The sequence below is a fragment of the Castanea sativa genome, chromosome 2 (assembly GCF_040712315.1).
Source record: "Castanea sativa cultivar Marrone di Chiusa Pesio chromosome 2, ASM4071231v1".
Taxonomy (NCBI): Eukaryota; Viridiplantae; Streptophyta; class Magnoliopsida; order Fagales; family Fagaceae; genus Castanea; species Castanea sativa.
This window is the reverse complement of record NC_134014.1, coordinates 21,817,161-21,833,638: the sequence shown is the minus strand read 5'-3', so window position 1 is coordinate 21,833,638 and position 16,478 is coordinate 21,817,161. Positions and strand designations below refer to the sequence as shown.

At 33.4% G+C, this 16,478-nt stretch overlaps 2 protein-coding genes across 3 annotated transcripts; one reads left to right on the top strand and one right to left on the bottom strand.

The window, feature by feature from the left end:
* Window positions 1-1,302: 1,302 nt before the first annotated feature.
* LOC142625064 (uncharacterized) lies at window positions 1,303-2,169 on the top strand. Its single transcript, XM_075798772.1, has one exon. It carries the CDS (start codon window positions 1,303-1,305, stop codon window positions 2,167-2,169), a length of 867 nt encoding a protein of 288 aa, XP_075654887.1.
* Window positions 2,170-6,058: 3,889 nt separating this feature from the next.
* LOC142625815 (actin-related protein 2/3 complex subunit 2B) lies at window positions 6,059-14,883 on the bottom strand. 2 transcript variants are annotated; one of them, XM_075799538.1, is made up of 10 exons: window positions 14,742-14,883; window positions 10,711-10,777; window positions 9,796-10,003; window positions 8,605-8,771; window positions 8,192-8,269; window positions 7,923-8,055; window positions 7,523-7,614; window positions 7,354-7,410; window positions 7,085-7,142; window positions 6,059-6,397 (listed from the first exon to the last, which is right to left on the bottom strand). In XM_075799538.1, exons 1-10 carry the CDS (start codon window positions 14,798-14,800, stop codon window positions 6,213-6,215), a joined length of 1,104 nt encoding a protein of 367 aa, XP_075655653.1. In that variant the 5' UTR covers window positions 14,801-14,883; the 3' UTR covers window positions 6,059-6,212. The 2 variants fall into 2 exon arrangements, with proteins under 2 accessions (XP_075655653.1, XP_075655654.1); XM_075799539.1 differs by lacking the exon at window positions 14,742-14,883 and adding an exon at window positions 11,275-11,373.
* Between the last annotated feature and the right edge of the window lie 1,595 nt (window positions 14,884-16,478).

Genomic DNA, 16,478 nt, shown 5'->3' with positions numbered 1-16,478 from the left:
AAAAAAAAAAAAAATTCAACATTTGATGTTGATTGTCCTAAAGCCTTAAATTCAGCAGTTTGGTAAGATCAATTTCTTCTTATAGAAACATTTGTCATGGCCTTTGGCTAATATGCTACTTGAAACTTAGGAAAATTCAATAATAGCCACCATTCTTTTAAGTGGTCACTGTCCAAAGTAAGCACAAGCTAATATCCAACATCTACAACAAATTTCTCTCTCATTTTGCAATTATTGAAGTGATTCCAAAATCTCTCTAACATAGAGGGGATTTGAAAATAAGGTAGACCAAGCCTTAGGATATTTACAAAGATACATAAAATTACTCTTCCAAATAGTCAAGTGAAGCCTATTATAAATAGGTCATATTGGATTCGTTGTAACACATGGTTTGTATTACACTCATATATTAAAAATGTAGCCCTTAAAGAATTTCCTTCATTGACATAAATCATTATACTGAACCATGTAATCCACGTATGTTCTTGTGTTACTATTTTATGCTTTCACTTCTATCTCTATTTTTTTAACACATTCAAAAAATGGTTCAATACATTTTCTATGGGGGTTTGAGTGCATTAAACATAAGTGTCTCTTTCTCCTTCATCATGCTACTTTTACTTACCCTTCATTTGAAGCTAAAGTATGATTTCATAAATTATTATGAGCTGGTTGTCTGTGTGGAAGTGAGTAGCGAATTTGGCTTCTTGAACTAAACCCTAGTTGGTGAGAAAGTCCAATCAAGTTTAAACACGTGGCGAATTGAAAAAGTCCCCAAACACGTAACAACACCAAAACTTTTCAAAAATATCTAACTTGCTCCCAAAGTACAAACATCACTTACCCTTGCGTACTTTTGATGCGGTGGTCATTCTACAAGTATAAGTACTTGTGGGGTGTTGAAGGTAAGGGCCGGGATAGAATAAAAATTATATCTTGTATCAAAAAAAGAAAAAAACTATTGGAAGGAAGCATAGTATTTAAAGGATTATAGAATTTTATAGCGGTGTTAAGTGTTGTTTGTGCTGAAGGGGGTAGTTTGAATAATTTTGAAAATGCTTGGTGGTATCTGGTATTAAACTCAAACATGAAGGGCGGTTTTAATATTCTATCTCTATCCTAAAAGAAAATTAAAAAAGAGAAAAAGAAAAAAAAGAAACAGACCGAGACCGGTCAAACAAACACCCCCTCAAAGTAATTGCAAAGCAAAGCAAACTGAAAAGAAAGCAGAGAAAGCAGAAAATCCAAAAAACACACAAAACAAAAAAAACAAAAAACACAAAACACAAAAAAGGTAAAATTATGGCATCACTAGCAACCCATTTCTCAGCTTTCCTGTTGCTCATCCCCCTAGGTATCCGTCGCCTCCTATTCTCCTCCTCTCTGTACCTGAAAAACCCATCTGTTTACCGCTCAAAACCATGGTATTTCTCCGAACCCAGATGGAAAAACTTCGATTTCTACACTCTCATCATCGCTCTCCCCATTGCCTCTTTCTCTGAATTCTTCTTCTTCTTAACTTTCTCGGGCCACCCCACTTACCGATTTGCATTCTTCCACCAAGCCTTCACGCTTTTCCTCTTCTGGGTCTTCATCCTTCTCGTCATTTCTCGTGAACACACCGACCCTTTACTCATCAACGAATCCTTTGTCTTCTTATTCGCTGGAATTTCATTTCTCATCGAGTTTTCTGTGATTGGTAAAGGAATCACGGGCGTCTTTGCCTCTGTGTATGATTTGTTGGGTGGTTTGACGCTTCTTTGTGCTGCTTCTTGCTTTTATTTATCGGTAAAGCCTGCAGCTTTTTTTGCCGAGTTCTTGTTATCTTTTGGATTGGTTTTGAAGGGTACTTGGGTTTTGCAAACGGGTTTGTCTTTGTACACTGATGCTTTTGGCCTAAAAGGGTGTCGAAAAATGTCGGTTATGCTGGCTAAAGGAGACGCTGATGTGCAATGTGATCTTGAGGAGGACGGGTTGAGAGGTGTTGCTTTGATGCATTTTTTGTTCACTGTGCATGCAGTTTTGGTGCTTGTTGTTACCATTGTGTTGTTTGGCTTGTCGTCAAGTAACCGGAATTTGAGGCGTGGTGAGGCCAGTGGGCCTTTGCTTGCAGAGCTTGAATCCGAGACAATGCAGATGCGGACGCTTTCTGAGCTTGAGTTGGAATGAAGTGTATGGCTTATTGTTCTTTTATTTTTATATTGTATTTTGGTACAAAAGAATTGATTTTATGGAAGCTAGTGTGGCTTTTATTCTTTGTGTAGGTAGGTAGTCTTTAATTCTTTTGTTAACTTCTTGTTGGCGCACAGAAAATTGTTTCGCTAATAATTATAGTTATGGTTTTTGTACAACGTTGGTTGCAAAATTATTCTTGTAGCTTCATTGAGTTTCTTTATATGTACATATTTAAGATGATTGGTCATGGTTATGTAAATATTTTAACAAGGTTCAGGATAAGAAACTCTATAGATTTCCATATGTGCTGTAACTATTTTCATCTCCTACATTGACTTCATTGCTAAGGCCTTTGTTTTGTAAAACCGCTTAATATTATCCACATCCATTGGCATGATGCCTTTTATCTTTCCAATGTTCTTTTCTTGTTACTGAGCGGTTATGTTGCTTTTATTGCTACAATGTAGAAGGTGATGGTGAGGATTTTGATGGTAATGGATGGTTTTAGAGGCTTCTAGTTTCATGTTCTACAAGTTGGGAACCATAACATGGATTTTGATGGAGCTTTTTGTTTACAAGTGCTGCACAAAAAAAAAGAAAAGAGTCCTGCTCTTCATCTCATGCTTATTTTCTCGATGTCAATAGTACTTCCTCCTTTTAGAAAAATGGGTGAAGGGTCTTCCTTTTAGAAAAATTGGTGGAGAGTTAGGTTGTTTGTTAAAACCCACTGGGTGTGTAATTTACCAATTAAATATATTGTAGATGCAATGTCTTTACCTCTAAGCACAGAAACAGAACTGTCTACATGTGTTTTTGTATATGACACTGGGCATACAGTATTATTTAGAGTTATTTAAGTTTCCAACATAGATATCTTGTATTGTAGAAATGTGTTTTAGAATATGTTATGAATTGGAAATTAAGGGCATTAAAACTAGCAAATAGACAATATGTGTGGAAGAGCACAAACTTATGGTAGATTTGGTTGTGGAATAGACTGTGCTTTCAAACCTAAAAGTTGGGATTCTAGAATTTTATGAGAGGCAAAGGATTTACACATAACTGCCACTTTTGAAGCCAAATTTACATTCTTTCTTTTTTTTCTTTTGGCTAATTGTATTTTATGGAAACAAACTGCAGGTATAAATCATATGTTGCAATGTAGAACAGGGGGCATGTTTTACTGTCTTTTGTATCTAGATATTTCATTTTATTGTTAACTCGGTTGTTCATAGGGAACATAAGTAAGTTTACGAGTCAACCTGTCTGTTGTCATCCTTTTTCTCTAAGACCTTGTTTGGTCTAGGATTGGGATTAAATTGCATGAACCCCACGTTTGGTGCATTGCAATCCTACAATATATTAGTCTGACTGGATTTAATAATCCCCAATTATGGGATTATTAATCCCATGGGAAGGTATGTTATTAGACAGGATAAGTCTCTAATCTTCTGTCCATCCAGTTGCCATTGCTGTTGATGCCACCTCTCTCCTTCCTTCTCCTTCAATGAATATCAGAAGGGAAAGGATCATGTCCCATTTAAATCCTCAAATATCCTCCAATTTTAATTCAGATGGAAGACAAGTGATATTAAAAAAATCCAATGGTCTTAGAAATCCCATGTAAACAACACAGAATCAAAGAAATGCCACATATCTCATATTTAGCTAAAAATTGGAGGGAGTTGGAGGATTTAAATGGAAGGGATCTTATCCCATATTAGAATTTTTTATGTGAGAAGGTGGATGCGATGATGTTGCTGTTGTTCATTGTGTGTGCAGAGGGAACATGAAGGGGGTGGCAGATTTGCTCAAGGGGTGCTTTTTTTGTTAGCCAAACAGGAAAAGTAATTTTAATGTTTACAGGAAGGAAACAAAAATTTTGGTTGAAAGAACAAGTAACGCAGTATTTTTTTTTTGGGGGGGGGGGGAGAGCCAAAAGAATACACAGAGAGAGCCAAACATACGATAGGAATAATAGTTTTTCGATAAATCCAATTTATTTTCATCCAATTGATCCATTCCTGAATACCAGATGGTTCCTATAGTTAAAAACCTTGTCTATATTGTTGGATTTTATATTGTGTGCTACCCTCACTTGAACCTACCTTGTGTCATTTACTTCATCTCAAGGATATGTGCATTGATTTATATAAAAAAATAAGATAAAAAAAAAGTAAAAAGAAAAGAAAAGATAAAGACTGTAGATGTTTTACTCTGTTAGGATTTTTAATTTGAGAGCATTGAAAGGACTTGAAATGGATTTGGTTGAATAGTTTCAAAGATATAGGTTTTGATTTTTGATAGAGCAATAAAAAGTAATTTTCCAAGGTTGGAAGTTAGGAGTGCATAATGAAGAAGGATAAGGAAGGCATTTATTTGATTTAGTGGGTTGTTGGTAAAGAGATAGAGTTATTTTTGGAGAAAGAGATGCAGGGAAGTCAATTAATACAAATTGTGTAAAGATGTAGGAGATAAGTTTTTTTGTTATTGAATTATTTCCACACCATTGTTCAATAATATTTTGATCTTGTAAGAATGTTCTACTGATGAAGTTTTTGGAATGAAAAGAGACCAAATTTGGCTACGGTCTTTATAGTAGTATAGAAGCTATATATCATAGAAGGAAGCTATCTGCAGTTCTTGGTGGGTACATTTCCTGAAAGTCAAGTATAAACAGACTGACAGTCAGTAGAAGGATAATGAGAAACTAGAAACTGAGAGCATTGCTGCGGAGCTGAAGATATTCCACAAAGTTCCCTAGTGTGCAAAGACTTGGAGCCAGCAAATTAATTTTCTGTAAGTCTCTATCAAACTTACATCTCTATATGATGTTTTGATACTGCTTTAGTATAATCTATTTTTAATATTCAGATCACAGTGAGATGCCCATGGTTGCCATTTCAAGTATTCATTATTTTCCACATCCTTTGGTGGTTATATTTTTTGTCTAGAAAATTATGATTTGTAGGGTTAGCTTACTTGAACAGTCATATCTTGATGTAATTGGTTTGACGGGTTTTCAAATTGTTCCATTTGCCACAATGTTAACAGATTTAAATTTGAATAACATGGCACACCAGTATTTATTTAATTATCTGAAGTAAAGCCAAGATATTTTTATTATTTTGAAGACCTAGGTATCCAATTTATTTATAGATTTCAAAGAGAATGGCAGATTGTAACTTTTTAAGGGAAGTAGCTTAAGACTGACTAAGAAATCATTCGTGTAAGAGAATTAGACAAAAGTTTTAGGAGATTATGGTTGCTATTATTATTAGGCTATTCGTGGTACAAGTATGTCTCCATTCCCTTGGAAGACTCACTGGCTTGTTAAGGCCCCCAAGAGGGTGTCCTTTGTGTGGACAGCAGCTAGGTTTAAGATTTTGACTAATGATAATCTTCTTATGAGGGGTTTCTATTTATAGTTGACTGGTGATGTATGTGTTCGGTGTCATGGATAAACAGTCCTATTGCTTCATTGTGAAGTTGTCTGTCTTGTGGAGTGAAAAATAATTGGGGTTCAGAGGGTAATGTTTTCGACAGTAGCAGATCTATTACTTGGATGGAGGAATTGGTATGGGAGGCATTATTCAGATGTTTGGAATTTTACTCCGTTATGTTTGATGTGGATAGTGTGGAAGGAAAGTAATAGCTGTACTTTTGAGGATAAGGAGGGACCCCTTGATCAATTGAAGTCTTTGTTGTTTTGTACCTTGATTGATTGGTTTCGTGCTTGGGGTTTTACTCATTGTTATTCTATTTTGGAGTTCCAGGACCCCCTTAATTTTCCTATATGATTCCTTTTAATCCTTTAGATACTTGTTCATCATTGTGAACACGAAGTAATTTTTGTTTTAAAATAATAAATAATACTTCTTACTTATCAAAAACAGGTTGTTTGGTATTGATAATATGAAGCACTTAAATTACAGAATTCTTACATTCAAGGAAGTAATAGAAGTTCATATATGGCACTTGTTTATATTCCCCAACTGCAGTCATACACTGGAACATACAAAATACATAAAGAGGTTTTAATCTAATTTGGCATATCCTTTTGAAGAACAAAACTTTGGTAATCTTAACCATCGTCGGTGAAACCGCCCAACTCCACGGATTTTAATTCGGAGACGGACTCTCTTGATCTTCCTGCTTAAGTTGCCACATCTTCGTTTGAAGTTTTTAGATTTTGACACAATTTTTCTCATATACTTACATCCTGCATTTGCATCAAAACAAACAATAAAAACTTTAATAGGAAATATTATTTGTTTTTGTTCCACTATTACTCTGGGAGACTTCTACTAAACAGAATCAGTGTGTCATTTGAAAATTTCTGTGTTTTTTGGCAGGAAATTACCTATTAAACCCTATAGTTTAGAGGGTTTAGCATATTAAACCTTATAGTTTCAAAAGTAACAAATTAAACCCTAAAAATTAACACATTAAATCCTATAGTTTCAAAAGTAACAAATTAAATCTCAATTGATTTAAGTGGAACAGTATTGTGTGGAGCTGAATATAAGCTGAATGTTTAGTTTGTTACTTTTTGAAACATCAGGATTGAATTTGTTACTTTTGATACTAAGGATTGAATTTGTTACTTTTTGAAATTTCATGGTTTAAAATTGCAGGGTCTAGTTTGTTGCACCCCAAAATTATAGGGTTTAAATTTTAAACTTTAAAATGTATTCCCTCCCCCCCCCCCCCCCCTCCCTCCCCCCTTCTCTTCCCTTAACTTCCTAAATGATGTGGTGTGAGTTGTTTAATTCATCTAAGTTCATGTCTCAACTTTTACATCAAACAGAATTGAAAGACAATGCCTCCATCTGGGGAAAACAATAAACCGTTGCCTTTGTTTTTGGGTCTTCCTTAAAGATACGTCAGTTTAAACTTTAATGCATACCTTTATCTTTTTTAATTTGTTGTTGTTCTTCTTCTTCTGAGCTTGCCTTCTGCAAGACCTGAAAGTAACATAGAGAGAGTCAGTGTCACTCTCTTCCTGTATCTAATTATCTTTTGTGAGGTCTGACAGTGATTTGATTGGAGTTTGCTCTTGCAATATCGTGACTGGTTTCAGTTGCAAACATGAAAAAGAAACAAACATTTTTTTATTAAAAAAAAAAGGGTATTGCTATTGGTGGAGCATAGAGTTCTTGATGCAACTTAGGTTACCTTAACCAAACTTTCCAAACGCTTCCTCATCCTTCTTTGAATAAAACCTCTGGTACACTGTTTGAGCAATCTTATCAGCCAAAGATGTAAGAGGACAAATGCTTAACAACCTTAAGAAGAATCATAGAAAGATTGCCAGTGGGAAAAAAATTCTTGATAGAAATGTTACCTTTACATGGTATTTAACATAGGCATAGAAGTTCAATAGACTCCATACAGTCTTATCTAGTCTTTTACCCTCAACATGGCGTGGCAAAATATCTATAAAAATGTTATGCATAAATTTATTAGATTGGTATATCGAAAATTAGAAAGATTAAAGTTAGCAACAGTATATGAAGTTGTCTTTATAATACATGATTAGAGGTACTTATTAGAGTTTTAAAGATGAAAGATTTAGATCTGGAGTATTTGTAATTGTTTGAACTTGTGTGTTGGTAGTAATACAATTACTTTTTTTCTTTTTTCTAGATAGTTTTTAAAATTGGGCCAGTTAGTAATAAAATTGATATATCAAAATGATAATCAGTCTATCCATTGCTTTGTTATCAAGATTGGGAAGAGGATACCAAAAGAGACAAATCCTCCATTTGTGCTCAAATCTTCAATAAGTTCTCCTCTCAGTTCTGGAGGAGGAATGGGTGACCAGGTGCAAGGAGGTGCTTTGGCCCATTCTTTAGAACTCCCCACATCCATAAGTTCCTGCAGGAAAAAAATAATATTGAAGAAAAAGAAGAAAGAGTTCAGTCATTCTGAGGATAGTGGTGGAAGAGACCAATTTAAGTGCTAAAACTATCAACAATATATAATTACATATATTTCTATATCAGCCACAAACCTGAAAGAAGGCTGTTGCAATAATCACATCTGAATTTTCTTTGAAACGCATCGGGAATACTGCTATGATTTTTTGTGGCTGTCAAACACATGAATTCCCTTCCATTTAGACAAAAGGAATTGCACAAGAAATTTGAGTATAATTTTAAGCTGTTTAATCTTTTCAATGTTGGCTTGAATTAAAATGTGAATCTTGGCTGAACTTTGTGATAGGTTAAGCTAGTTGGTTGTCGTCTATGCAGTTACAGGTCTCTGGCAAAATTTTATTTTATTTTATTTTATTTTATTTAAGGCCAATTTGCCTATGCCACATAAAATTGGTAGAGACATTGAATGGTATCAGGGCACAAGAATTTGTGATGCTATTTCAAGAATCAACTTGGGATGGAGGATTTGACCGCACATGGGAATTACCTGTCTGACGACAAAGAAAGGCTCCCTTGGGTGGTAGACTAGTTTTATGGGTTTATACATCCCCTGAAATGTAACCTGGGAATTGACATTCTGCAACATTTCTCTCAGCTGAGAACTCAGTAGTACCGCTTGCACTGCAGATATCTCTGTAATTACCTTGACAGAGTCTGGAACAAGGAAACATGCATCAATTACAATTATTGCAATCTTAGATATTTCTGTTTGAATTTCTTCAGGCTTGTAGTCTATTATTATTATTTTGATAGGTAAACTCTATCATAATATTACCAAATGAACTCTTTAGATAAGGCCCATGCCCACAATAGGCTTCTATTCTATTCTATTTTATCTTTTTATTACTTTTAAAAAACTGTTTCTTCCCTACATGCAAATCATGTAATCAACTACTTTTCAACTCAACTACTTTTCAACTCAACTTATTAAAATTTCATTTTGTTAATGTTCCCTTCCATGCTCTACCCAATTTTGTTTACTTTCTTTGCAGGATTATTAGGAGGTAAGTCCTCGACTAGTTTAGTATTTCTTCATTCCTGGACTTCGCTTCCCAGGTCCTGAAATTGCAATATAAGTGAGGTGGCTGCCAATCTAATTAAATGGTATTTCTCTTGAAGCTTTAATCTGTCTGTTTGATGCACAGGAGGTGTGTGCTCTTTCTTTCTGTCTTAGCTTTTGTTTATAGATGTTTACTCCCTCAATTCACATTGTAAAAGTTTATGCTTATGTCTATCCTTTGCTGCAGTAAGCAGACAGTTTATTAATCTCCTGATTAGTTTAACTTCACCCCAGTGCCCAATAACCTGGGTCATCATATCCCTGATGTTAATCTGTTCAAATGCTCATACATCCTATCTTTTAGTTTGAGTAGTTAGTGTCTTGTAGCATACCATTTCATCTTTATGCTCTTCATGATATCTGAGTGGATTACAGGTGGAAAACAATTTTTTAAAGAGGTAAAATAGAATTCTGTCAATTACCTTTGTAAAATCCAAATAACTATTAAAATTCGAAATCTTTTATCTCTATTTTTTGGCAACTAAGCCACAGCTAATGCATGTTAATTTCCATTCACAGTACTATCAAAATTGTTGAAACTAAATTAAAAAACGAGGGGGGGGGGGGGGGGGTGGGCTTTTTTCTATCAATGAAGTGATGTAAAGGATTACCACAAACCTTTGCCACTTGGAATCTTATCAAAGTTAAGTCTTAGAGTAAGCTGGTATCCTTCTTTTGCTGGTTCAACAATCTCTGCAGCATCAGAACTAACTCCCTTCACCGTCTCTCTAGTGTACTGGGATAGCCCATGCGATTGCAGAGCATCTTGGGTCAGTAGTGGGGTAGATATTGACAAGTAGGCCTGATGTGGATCTGATGCAGAAGACTGTTCAACATTAGAGGGGAATCATCAGAATATTTCTTAAATGGTTTGTTAATACTTTAAAACCAAAATGACTAGTGTGCAAAGATTTGTCATCCCCCAAAACGTCTGCCTCTTCAGTCTCCCCTAAAATTGGGTTCTGAAAATTTCATTTTTATTCCTAACTCTTGCTCAAAGATGTAATCTTTATTATTGGCTTCATGATCATGATATTTTCCATATAAATCTCAATAGCTGAATCGTTAGGTCTCTTCAATTTTTGTCCTCAGTACCTAACCATGACCTCTCCCTGGTCTCGTAAAAAGTGAGGGCTTTGTGCATTGAGTACGACCTTAATACCTAAATCATATGTGGAGCTAAGAAAGTTCTATGCATGATGAAATAATTTCTTGATGCATCCATGAGAATGCATATACTGAAACTGCAATGGAATCATGAGTTTATAGATGCGCACAAATTCACAACTTGCTGATGTTAGTGGTAGATCCAAGTGTAAATAAGTATAGGCTTCACATAAGTATGAGGTTAATGGTAAATCCAAGTGTAAATAATATTAGTGGCAAGACAACTTAGCAAGTTGTGAAAAATGTATTTTATGTGTTATAGTCTTATAGACTTACTGGCGAAAGAAACAAAAAAATGGGATGTTTTAACTCAGACTAAAATATATCCAGGTATATGTACAATAAGAGTGCATAGGGTGGTTTTACCTGTATATGGTATTCAACAGCCCCAAATTCATACAGGTGATGGTTCATCTCCATGGGCTTTTCAGCGCTGTTTATGAGAGGAATAAAGTTGATCATCATAATGGTTATGATTTTTTTTTTTTTTTTAATAGTAGAAAGGTTATAAATATTTTTAAAAAACTTTTGCAATTTATTGGCGCTCCATATATTAACAACTAATCAAATTGTCAAGCAACTTCTTCATACTCTAGTGTAGGAAGCAGACATATTATAGTATGAGATCGGGATTCTACAAACTGTGTGGTATACGGATTTCAATTAAATTAAGATTTAATCCTAATTGATTGATTCAATTATATGAATCCGAAGTGCCCTCCTCCTTCAACAAGGCTTAGGACTAGCTATGTTAAAGTTACGGTACCTAAGAAAAAGATCAGTATATTTATACTTGAAAGGAAAATTTTACGCTTCAAGAGCCTTACCGCTCAACTAGCTGTGTCCTGTATTTTTAATTGAGAAAATCTCTCTTCAAACTATAGAATTATCCAAAAAGAAACAGAAAAAAAAAAAAGAGGCAAATTTTACCCATTAAATACGAAGTGTGACTATTAGGCAACGATAAGTGATTCTCTTGCACGTTTCGGTGATGTGACGCATCCTTTATAGAATCATTTGTGTTGTGTTGTGTTGTGTTGTGTTGTCCCCTCCATTTGAGTTTGACAATCAGAAATGGTGAAGACAGGAATGACTGTTCCATCATTTCATGCTGCTTGGTGGAAGATGCAGCTATCAACTATTTTATGCTAATGGAAGCATGTAGAGCTTTATTCCCACCCACCATTAATGAACCACATTTCATTGCTTGTTCTGTTGTCCACCTGGATGACACATTCTCCTGTCCGCCAAAATTTCTATGAGTAATTGCCCCTACATTACATATCCCCCACATGTAGAATCCCGATTTTACACATTTTCGGTTGTTGTATCTATAGTGATATTTTTGTGAACATCGTTCATTTGCTCTACTTTTTCCTACAAAAGATCAGAATGTCCTTTATATTCCCTATATTTGCTTTCCATTTTAAGGTTGTGTTTGAATGAATAATTTGAAAACTTATTTTTATTTTTATTTTTTTAAATAATGGAGTTTCTACTGTAGAAAAATCAACTCTGTCAAATGAATTATTGGAGAGATGTATTTAAAATTTGTATATTTATATTAGAATATTATATTTGGAATGACTTTGGTGATGGTGTTAATATTTCCATGACTCAGTGGGTGTCAAGATTCGGTTTAAGTTGGATTTGTGCTCAACTCGAACTCGACATGATCATTTAGAGTGGGGAAGAATGAAGATCTTAAGAACTCCGTTATTTTTGGTCGAAGATCTCAAGATCTCCTTCACATCTAGTTGGAGATCTTGAGATCACCTTCAAATATGAATGGAGAACTCAGAAAATGGTGGAAGGGAGGGGTATCGGTCAAATTGGCTCTGATAGTATAGAGAGGTTGAAATGAAACTCGAATCGACTTCGTTGGATCTTCTTCTGACAAAACTGTTGTCGACTGCCATGGTGATTGACTCGAAGGGCTATGGTCAGATGGTTCCATCAAGTGCGGTCGAATTCAGATAGCCCTACTCAAGGATACCCTCACTTCCACCAAAAAGTTCAAAAGAATACCCTTGCTTTGTATATGCAATATAACTATAAAGACTAATTATAATTAAGATTCCTTATGGTTGTAAGTTGTAACACTAATGCTAGGGTAAACACTTATGTATGAAAATTGTAATATTAGTAGAATATATATAATTGTATAATAATAATAATAATAATAATAATAATAATAATAATAGAGAAACTCAAATTAGAATTTCAAATTAGAGTTCCAATTTTGCACTATGTATCCTAAATTATTTATTTTTAAAGAGTCTTATTTCTTAATTTTAGACTCAACCAAAGAGTTTAGAATAAATGAATCTTTAAAAAAAAATGCTTCACAATAATTTAAAAAAAAACATGGAAAATTTATATTTGATACATAATAATATCCAAACAATTTTTTTTAAAGAGTTAACAAAATATAAAAATGATTATCAATAGTATTTAAATTATATATATATATGAATTATATTATGTATCTTGTTGTATATCTTTAAGTGTATCCATGCATATGTATGGGGTTACAAGTTAGTTTATATAATTCAAACTTAAAATTTTAAATGCTTAAAAATCCAAAGTTCAACAAATTTCATATATTCTTAAACAAATCTCTTGTAAGTCTGAACAAAAGAAATTGATTTTAGAAATTCTGAAATTACAATGTTAATGTCAATAGCCTTATAACTCAACTAACAATCTAACACGTTTTTATGTTTCTAGTTGAGTTTCGAATTTCCCCTCCCCATTGTTTTAACTTTTAACTATTGAATCATCCCCCCAAAAAAAAAAAAAAATTGTTAAGTAAAAAAAACACCTTAAAATATATAATCTAAGCTTCTATCATTTGGCAAAAAAAGAGAAGAAGGAAAACACAACCTCCTCCCAACGATGAACAATATTTTTGTGATGAATGACCTTATATATGTTTCCGAATAATAACATCTCAAATGTCAAGCATTATATTTATAGGGTTTATTTGAGCTACCTAGTTACCAAGCCAGTGTTGGATATCTCTACTTTGAATTTTAAAATGCATTCTTACATATTTTCTAGGCATGAGAATTCATTTTGTATCTTTTGGGCATGGTAACCCTTTTTTCTTTTTTTTTGGGTGTGGACATAGGAATGCATTTTCTTCAATGCATTCTTCATTTCACATTGCCTAAATCTTAAACAAGAATCTTCAAAACTACTGATGAATGATGATTTTAATTTTTGCTCGTCATTCCCATTTTCTCTAAAGCTATTGGGCGGGCCCCATCTAGATCATCAGTTTGGAGGCTCTACATCCAATGATGCTTTCTCCTTTTACTTTTTTTGGGTGAAATATCTTTCTTTACTTTTCCTTTGTTATTCGATCAAATCTTTGGAAGAAGATCACGTCTTTGTCGCAGGGAGAGCATGACCATCCATGTGCATGAGAGGAGGAGAATTGCTTGGTGAGTAAAGTCGGTGGTGGTGGCATCTTCGAGAACTCGAAGGCATATTTGGTTTATAATAATATTTGGGTTTTTTTTTTTTTAATAAATTTTTTTAAACTTTCTACGGTTCAACCATAACTTTTAGTTATGAATTTTTTTGAGAATTTTTAATTTTTAATTTTTAATTTTTTTATCTTACATGATGATTTGCTTCCCTTGTATATATGACTTAAAGGCATTTTTTTCCTTTAATTTTTATTATGAACTATCTTATTGTTCAAAACTTTATAAAAATCTTCGTTAACATATGAATTTTAATTAAACTTAATTACATCACATGGACTTTACATATGGATTTTACTAAAACTTAATCACATGGACATATGATTAGTTTCAAGAAGATTTAAATTTTTTAAGAAGCATTATTTAATACATTTTCTTCTAAAATCAATTTACAAGTTTTCAAAATTACCTATGTTTGGTTTAAACTTAAATTAAATTAATGAAAAAAAGTTACTAACTAGAAAATAAAGCTAAAAGTAAGCTATAAATGTTATTATAATTATGCTTATTAACTTTCATGTAAGATAATATTTTGGAACGAGGGGAACATAAAGCTAATAGTACTATCACCTCGTAGAAAAGTTTGTCGTATCTTTAGTATCGCTAACCTATGACATAACTATTCTAGTCTCTACAATTAAACACCTTGAAAACCCCATGGACTAAAGTGTGATGGATTGAACTTGGAACCTCTAGATATACGTTACGTTCTAGACTAATGAGCTTACCACTTAGTTATTCCCCTTAGCGTCTAGTATTACTCTTAAAAAATCTCCTATATGCCAGAAAAGAAATCATTTTTGGCTGGAAAACAAACGACAAAGGCAATTGAGGCTTGAATTATGATACTTGTTAGGAACAAACATAGTAAACAATACATTTGAATATATAAAATGTTCTTACCGGTACAGTTTGAGTAGGACATCCTTCAATGCCGGAGATGCTCTTTCAAAGCATGCCATCCTCAGAAATGCTTGATTCACTCTCTCTTCACAAATATGGGTAGTAAATTAGTAATAGAAGTGTAGAAGTGAACTGAGATAGAATATTGCATCCTACCTGTTTTGGAGGTTATGAACTGAAGTTTGAGTAGAATTTAAGTTCAGTAATGTTGCAATCATGTTTGGCAACATTTGAAGCAAGTACTTAATTAATTTCCCCATCATTCTCTAATCTATTAGTCATTCACTTGGGTAAAAACTACGCCAAATTGAGAGTCTGGCTATATCCTCTTCTTCCTAGATTTTGCTTTTGGATCCCATTACAAAGACCAATAATATCGAGCTTTCATTTGCTGATTTGCACTATGTGACAGACATTCTTTTGACTAACATTTCATATTTTTGGCAAATCATTAATTAAAAACGTAATAGCTGGAATTAAAATAAACACTCCAAGACAATTTCAAACTTAAACGTGTCCCAATCCTTATATGTTGAAAGGTCAATTTGGCAAATACAATCTATAGAAAAGTCATGAGCCTTGACCTTCTACCATCTATATTTAATACTGAACTTACAATGACAAATGTACGGCAGGCTTGTAATGACAAACTCACCCACGTGGGAATGACAAAGTTTTTTTTTTTGTTGGGTGACGCGTATGTCTAGTGTATATAGTGCACTAGATCTGTTAAAATGGTGATATGAATTCAAAAGCGGATACGTGTTATAATTTTAACCGATCTAGTGCAATTGAACATTAAATACACAGTTTACTTTTTAAACTATTAAAAAAAATGATGACATTAGCTTTTTAAATAAAATAAAGAGGTAAGAAAGAAATTTTATATATTAATTTTAAAAAGAGAATTTCGTTTTAGTATGGCTAAAAATAGAATAGAAGATCAATAAATTGAGAGGGATTATATCATTACATAAGGTCTGTAACACCAAAATTGTATCTACGTTCTCCAATGCCGTAGTACTGAACTGAACAATATATTTCTGTTTGCTGATTTTGCTTTTCTAACTAATTGCATTTCTTAATATTTTGGATAGATAAGTCAAATCAATAATTGGGTGCAAAGGGTCTTCATGTTCACTTTGTCTACTCTAGATCTAGGCCAACTCTTAACATTGAAAGGTGCATCTCGCAAACTTGCATAGCGTGAGATACCCACACTTGCTTATAAAATGCCTATTTCCGACGTGACAATGTCTTACAAAATGAAAAAAGATACACAATAAATAAATAAAAGGATGACACACTTTTTGTTTGTTGTTGAGGATTTTCGATCTTGTACCTAAGAATTAACTCTATAAATAAAGTGACAGAGCTTGAATATTTTTTCAGAGAGGAAATTTATAAAATTATATATATTATTTATTTTCAATAAAAATTAAAAGAGGGAGGGAGGAATTTAAAAGAAAAAACCAAGGTCTTCCACACTCGAATATAAAATGAATAGGTAAATTCAAGGTTTTAGAACACAAAGATCTTACCCCACAATGGCATAGGCAGACCGCTCCTACTCTGTAAATAGCTTTAATTTCAATGGGATAATCCAATCTAATCTCTAAAAAATATGAGATGATCTGTTAACCTTCGGAGTAAATAAGAGATTTATTTTTATTTTTTATGTATAGATAAGAGGAGATTTTATTTTATTTTATTTTATTTATACAATATAGAATTTCT

Coding starts and splice junctions, on each gene's coding strand:
- LOC142625064 (XM_075798772.1), top strand. CDS start 1,303: ATGGCATCACTAGCAACCCATTTCTCAGCTTTCCTGTTGCTCATCCCC.
- LOC142625815 (XM_075799538.1), bottom strand. CDS start 14,800: ATGGCATGCTTTGAAAGAGCATCTCCGGCATTGAAGGATGTCCTACTC. Junction 10,004..10,710: donor CTGTTGAATACCATATACAG/GTAAAACCACCC, acceptor AATGTTGAACAG/TCTTCTGCATCAGATCCACA. Junction 7,411..7,522: donor ATGTTAAATACCATGTAAAG/GTAACATTTCTA, acceptor TTGCTCAAACAG/TGTACCAGAGGTTTTATTCA.